Here is a 6,555-nt window from a genome sequence, read left to right on the forward strand (position 1 = left end):
TGCTCAAAGCACCTAGATGTAATGAAACGGTAGACAGACACAAAACAGAACCAAACGGTAAGCCAAAAAAGACTGATACTAGTCTAAGCAGTGTGGCTTTTCCTTGATGACAAGCCAAAAAAGAGCAACTTGGGTCCCAGCTGAATGATTTATCCCAGGGGGCAAACCACAACAGACCTGTATCAGTCCATACAGGATGGCTTACCTCAGGGGCTCTCTCTGAAGTCTCAAAGAGAAGCTGGGGTGAGGGAGTTAGCTGAGTCTAGCTGCTACTCAATTCCCCACCAAATGAGTACTCCCAGAAACAGACACTCACCTCTAGAGGATGGGGCTGGAACTCCATGGTCGCCAAATGTACAAGCAAGTTGGAGTTGAGGAGAGATCTGGCTAAATCTGTCAGGCCTGGGGGGGCCTGGAACATATCAGGGGCTGACTTCCCTCAGGGTGAAGGCATGGCCTGTCCTTCCCCTCCCTGAGCCCCAGGTCCTGAGAGGGTCCCAGCAGCTATACAGAACACTGCAATCTCACTACGGCCTTGAAAATGTTGTAATGAGAAATCAGCAAGTGAGACCATTAATCAATGTAAGTGAAGTTTTAATAGTGGAGTATAATTGCCAGTGACTGCCAGGGGTCTTTTACCCAAATCAGGCAGCCTCATGTTGCATATTCTCAGAGCTTTTATATAAAAACCACAACATAACTGTTACAAAGGGGAAAGCACAACTTGAGCAAGTGGGGAAAATACAGAAGCCAAAAGGTAGCAATCAGTTTGTTGCCTAATGATCCATTTGATACACAACTGGAAAGTCCCCAGGTAACTGGGTAAGGGTGGGGTGGGCTATAGGTTCCTGGTGGCAGATTTACGCAGGTCTCCTAGGCAGGCTTTGTTTCGGGAAAGTCTCCTAGGTGAACTTACCCAAGACAGGAGAGATGGGGGAGGTTCACAAAATGGTGGTTACAACAATAGTTTAGTGAACTAAATTTATTCAGCCTTAAACTAAAGCAAAACATTGACAAAAACCAAAGTCCAGAATTCACAATGTTATAACATAACAACTTATCCCTAAAGTAGCCACATAGCGTTCACCAAAGTAGTCACTTAGTTTTAAACCAAAAAAAAATATCATTCAGTAAGTCCTCAACTCAATAATCCTTAAGGAGCTAGACTTTTTAAAGGATACAAAGTGCAAAGGTCAAAGTTCTCCACCCCTAGGTTCCATTGTCTTAATCATTCAGTCAAAAAGTCTTCCTTCTTCTTGACTAGAGATTGGTTTCCAATTATCCTTAACTCAATCATCCTTAAGAGGTACATGGTACAGAGTACAAAGTTCTCCCACCCCTAGGCCACAGTAAATCATGATCTTCTCAGTCAGCATTAACTTTCCAAGGAGAGGTATTTTCATCTTGACTGGAAGCTGGCTCCCAAATTCCATGATTTTTTCTTCCACGGGCCCCGCTCCTGCCTGAATCTACCCAATTGTCACCTGGGTTCACAGGTAGGCAAAGCAAGCTGCATATAAGAGAAATAGCAATCAATGAAAGCTAATCATTAAACATTTTCTCTATCCTAAACTCTTGAGTGAGCAATTGGGATATCAATGGAAATAGAAGACATTCCATACTCTCAAGGAGTTCATATATTAAGAGATGGATATAATAAAGTGTGTTTCAGCTCTAAATCAAGTGGAGAGTGTTTACAGTTTTTAATGTGCAATAGTAAAGCATATAATAATGAATCTTCATTAATGTCATGTTCATATCTCTTTCTTAGGTTGAACCATACTTTCAAGAATTTTGATAGAGTATCAATTTCATCTCTGGGTCAATAATTGTGGCTACAGAACAGAGAGAAGAACAAGCCAGATTTTTATCTCCGAAGTGACTGTTTCTTGGAATGACAGTGCATAGTGGTAAAATGAAATGAATGGTTCTGTGGTGCTGCTTCAACTTCCAGAGTTTCTCTGTTTTCCTATCCATTGCAGCGAGGTTGTTGTCTCTCGGTGCTCATGGTGAAGAGAAGTTTTGGTGAATTCTCCCCAGTAACTGATCACCTCAAAGATATCTTCAGGAATCAAGTTTGAAACAAGTCGACTTGTCTGTGTACTATAATATAATAACAGTTGAGAAATAACACTTGAGATATACAAAAAGCCTACCTGACTCAAACTATCTTCCCAACATTTAGGAACAGTGATTTCATGACCTATATTGCTAACCAGCCCTAATTGGTCATTGTGGTACTGAGCTGAATGTGCTTCTCACTGAGTAGTGAAGTTACAAACTTAAAAATGAGACCTCTATACAGCATGGTCATATGTTATTAATAGACAAACTCTATTATGTCAAGGGCATATACATAAAGAGCTTTCTCCTATTTAATTTTCAATGCCAAAACCAATTCTCCCTCACTATAGAGTGGAGACATTCTCAGTACTTTCAAGATTTTGAAATCTGAAATGAAATATATTTTCCTGCATATCTATATATAGTCATTGTGGGAAACTGAGATGTAAAATGTAATTTATAATGATGATAGAGATGGTTACACAAAAACCTGGAAAAGATTTATATGAACTGATGCAAACTGAAGCAAGCAGTACCAGGAGAACATTGGATGTAATATAAGTAATGATAATAAAGTGTGAAAGACAGAGGTTTTCAGCTCAATACAATAATTCATTACAGTACCAAGAATTCTTGATAAAAAATCCTATCCACCTCCAGAGAGAAGACTCATGAAAACAGAATGAAGCCTGAAGTACTCAAAATAAAAAAGTTGTTAAAAGTTATTTTTTAATAAATGTATGAATTGCTTTCAGAAAAAAAATTAGTCATTAAGAAAAAAATATGCAAGCATTTATCAAATGGACTTTATATGCTAGTGTCTGTGCTAATCAGTTTGCAAATAATATCTCATTTGCAACTAAAAGTAATCTGGCTTGGAACTTTAATTATATCCTTTTGTAAGCTGAAGAAACTGAATCAGACAAAGATTAAGGTACATGACAAGGGACACACTGCCATTAAGTGTCTGAAACAGCTTTTAAAATCAGATGTTTCTAACTCCAGAGACAGAGACAAATTCACTGGGCCACTTAGCTAACAGATAAAAATTTCATTTGATCATCACAACTATCCTCTCATGTCAATGTTCCTAATATCCCTATTTCACCAGAATATAAAAAAATAACAGAAAGATGTTATGTTACATGCTATCAGTCAACGAGTTGGTGTATGAGGGTAGATTAGAAATCAGTTCTTCCTAGCAGCAGGCCCAGTTGTCTATCCATTGCACCATGTAGCACCTTCTAAAAACCTTGCAATTCTCTAAAGGCAATCCAATATGCTCATCTATCTCAGGTCATTTTTGGTGGCCAACACTAAGTCCATTTGTACCCATCTGTGCTAGAGATGCTTTGAAAAAGGCAAATTCCCAATCTTTCCAACTCATCTTTATGTGATATTCTGAATAGATGTTCTTCATCTACTTGGCTTTACTTTGTGGATAAAATAAAGTGTTCTAGGCTACAGTCCTCTTGCAGAAATCTGTGAAGTTTTCCTCTGCATGATGTAACCGTGGTATATCATCCACAAACAGAAGCCTGCAATGCAATAAATGTTTCAGGAAATTAGGTAGGCCAATGAACTTTTTCATTTCATTTCTATCTGGGTAATTTCCATGACATGTTAATAAAAAATTAATTAAAAATCCCCCTTGCTTCTGGGATCTGGCCTCATGGGGACAGAGAAAGCCATAAAGACAGACTCTAGCAGTTGGCAGTATAGATTACATGGGCAAAGTACAGAAGAATATCCCTTCCAGATAAGCAGGTAATATTTTCTTTTTAATTTTACAGTGTGGGAGGTGTCAAAAATATGGAGTCCCAAAATCTCAGTCAAAAAGTCAAATTCTATGCCCATTAATGAGGTGAATAAGAAAATTTTGTGGCCTTAGGCTGAATTTGAGCAAATTGAAAAGGCATAAAATTATTTTAGGAAAACCATCAAGTTACAGTGACTAACTGTGACAGTTGTCATAGAAACTCGTCTGCAATCAATGAAATAAAATAATTTTTGTTAAGGGATATTGGTTACTCATAATATATGAAATCAGAATGATCTTTCCATCAACTGAACAGCCAGGAACATTTAAAAAAAATCTTTTAATGTCTTTTTCAATAAAATAAATAAAACACCAAAACTGTTAGCATAGTTCAACATTGTAATCCACATGGAAAAAAAATATTTTCTCAATGATATGGCAAAGGCAAGGGAGACTTCAGAGAGTGAGAAAATATATGGAATTTCCCTAGAAATCATGCAATTAATGCCTACATGAGGTAGAGATTGGAATAGATTCTGGACATTTACCTTCAACAGTGTAGGCCATCCATAAAAAGAAAAACCTCTCAGCATTTCTTATCACTATAGAAATGATAGTAATAGTTGATGACCCCCAAACCCAGAGATTCCATGACTAGCAAAGGATTTTTGGAATTTTGTTAAATATGTTGTTTATCCTTTCTTGACTTAGGTTCCAAGCAAGCTTAATACCTACTTCATCACGATTCCTCCATAAGGTGATCTTATATGCCCTATCCTACATAAGTATTATATCCACTTTAACCTCTTGACCCATTAGTGAAAATAAAATGTATTTATGCCATTGTACTGTCCCATCACTTGAAGAAAAATACTGTCGTAACTTCTATTTTGTAAAATAAAACCACATTCACTACCGTTTAAGTGAAAGGATATTAATGTGATTTTGTATATGATAAAATGTGACATGAAAGCAACTGATACAATGTGATATTTCAATTTAAGTGAATTCACCACATGGCATCAAAACAGATTAAAATACATTTTAATTTAGAGAAAATGCCTGCTTATCTTTTTTTTCTAACACATTTCTACCCATTAACTGTCTAGTTATTTATACAAACAGAACTCAAAGAAGGCTTCTTTTTTTTTTCTTCTCAGATTATGCTCTTCGGATGGAAGAAATGATTGAAATGAATGAAACCTCAGGGAGCGAAGTGACTGAATTCATTCTCACGGGCATCACAAACAGTCCTGAGCTACAGGGCCTCCTCTTTGTTGTGTTTTTCCTCAATTACATGGCCATAGTTGTGGGAAATCTGGGTTTGATCATCCTAACCAGGGTTGATTCTCACCTCCAAACCCCCATGTACTTTTTCCTCAGGCATCTGGCATTTGTTGATCTTGGCTATTCCACAACTATTGGGCCAAAAATGCTAGTTGGATTAATAGAGGGGAAACATATAATTTCTTATAATGGATGTGCAATACAGCTATTTTTTTATGCCATGTTTATTATCAGTGAACTTTTTATCCTGTCAGCCATGGCTTATGACCGCTATGTGGCTATCTGTAATCCCCTCTACTACATGGTCATCATGTCAGACATGGTATGTTGGCTCTTGGTGTCTATGCCATACCTCTATAGCACCATGGTATCCTTAGTGGTCACAATAAAACTCTTTAAATTATCTTTCTGCAAATCAAACATAATAAGACACTTCTACTGTGATGGAGCTCCCCTATTGTCCATTACATGCTCAGACATAAGTGAGATTGAGTTCATCATTAAGATTTTTGCCTCATTTAATTTGGTTTCTTCCCTTCTGATTGTCCTTATCTCCTACATGTTCATTCTTGTTACCATTCTCAGGATGAACTCTTCTGAGGGCAGGCAAAAAGCTTTCTCCACTTTTGGCTCTCACCTCACAGGGGTGGTTGTATTCTATGGGACACTTATCTTCATCTATCTGCAGCCCCAATCTAGCCATTCCTTTGACACAGACAAAATAGCCTCTGTGTTTTACACTCTGGTCATCCCCATGCTCAACCCTTTGATCTATAGCTTGAGGAACAAAGAGGTGAAAGGTGCCTTGGGGAGATTCTTTAAAAAATCCTGTAAGCTTTCTCTTTAAGGTCAATGTAGTGTCTGATGCCATTGCCCTATTAAAAGCAAGGAGATATGTGTTGGATTTCTTTCAGCATCTCCCTATTCTTCTCTTGCCTTTTAAAGAAAAAAAAAACATTTCTCTTATTATGTAAGCAGATAAGGATTTCTAATTTGTTTTTAGTGTTTTATAGGGGCCAACCTCCTATAAATCCTAGTTTACCAGATAATTTAATTAAAGGGATCATTTAAGGGATAAATACAAAATGTCTTTATAAGAAATCATTTTCATTATATACTGCAGTAATTATCACCTAACTTTGTTTTAAGTTTCATCGACTGTGAAAATTAATCAACAAGTTTTCAGAAAATGCTGGTACCTGGTACTATTCTAAGTATTGGTACTATGCAGATACACACACACACACAGATAGATAGATGATAAATAGATAGAGAGAGAGATGATAGATAGATAGATAGATAGATTAGATAGATAGATAGATAGATAGATAGATAGATAGATAGATAGTTGTAATCAAAGAACTATCATTTTATTAAGGTAATCAATGTGTACATGAGAGCCCCACTATTCAAAAGAAAAAACAAACTCCTTTTGAACATCTCTC

At 36.9% G+C, this 6,555-nt stretch overlaps 1 protein-coding gene across 2 annotated transcripts; it reads left to right on the forward strand.

Moving 5' to 3' along the window:
- Window positions 1-3,876: 3,876 nt before the first annotated feature.
- On the forward strand, window positions 3,877-5,957 carry LOC138163599 (olfactory receptor 8K3-like). 2 transcript variants are annotated; one of them, XM_069091042.1, is made up of 2 exons: window positions 3,877-3,895; window positions 5,032-5,957. In XM_069091042.1, the coding sequence occupies exons 1-2, from the start codon at window positions 3,877-3,879 to the stop codon at window positions 5,955-5,957; spliced, it is 945 nt and encodes a 314-aa protein (XP_068947143.1). The 2 variants fall into 2 exon arrangements, with proteins under 2 accessions (XP_068947143.1, XP_068947142.1); XM_069091041.1 differs by lacking the exon at window positions 3,877-3,895 and having other exon boundaries at window positions 4,989-5,957.
- Window positions 5,958-6,555: the final 598 nt, after the last annotated feature.

Source organism: Petaurus breviceps, unplaced genomic scaffold, assembly GCF_028583685.1.
Source record: "Petaurus breviceps papuanus isolate PSGF00001 unplaced genomic scaffold, PetGlider_PUasm1.0 188, whole genome shotgun sequence".
Classification (NCBI taxonomy): domain Eukaryota; kingdom Metazoa; phylum Chordata; class Mammalia; order Diprotodontia; family Petauridae; genus Petaurus; species Petaurus breviceps.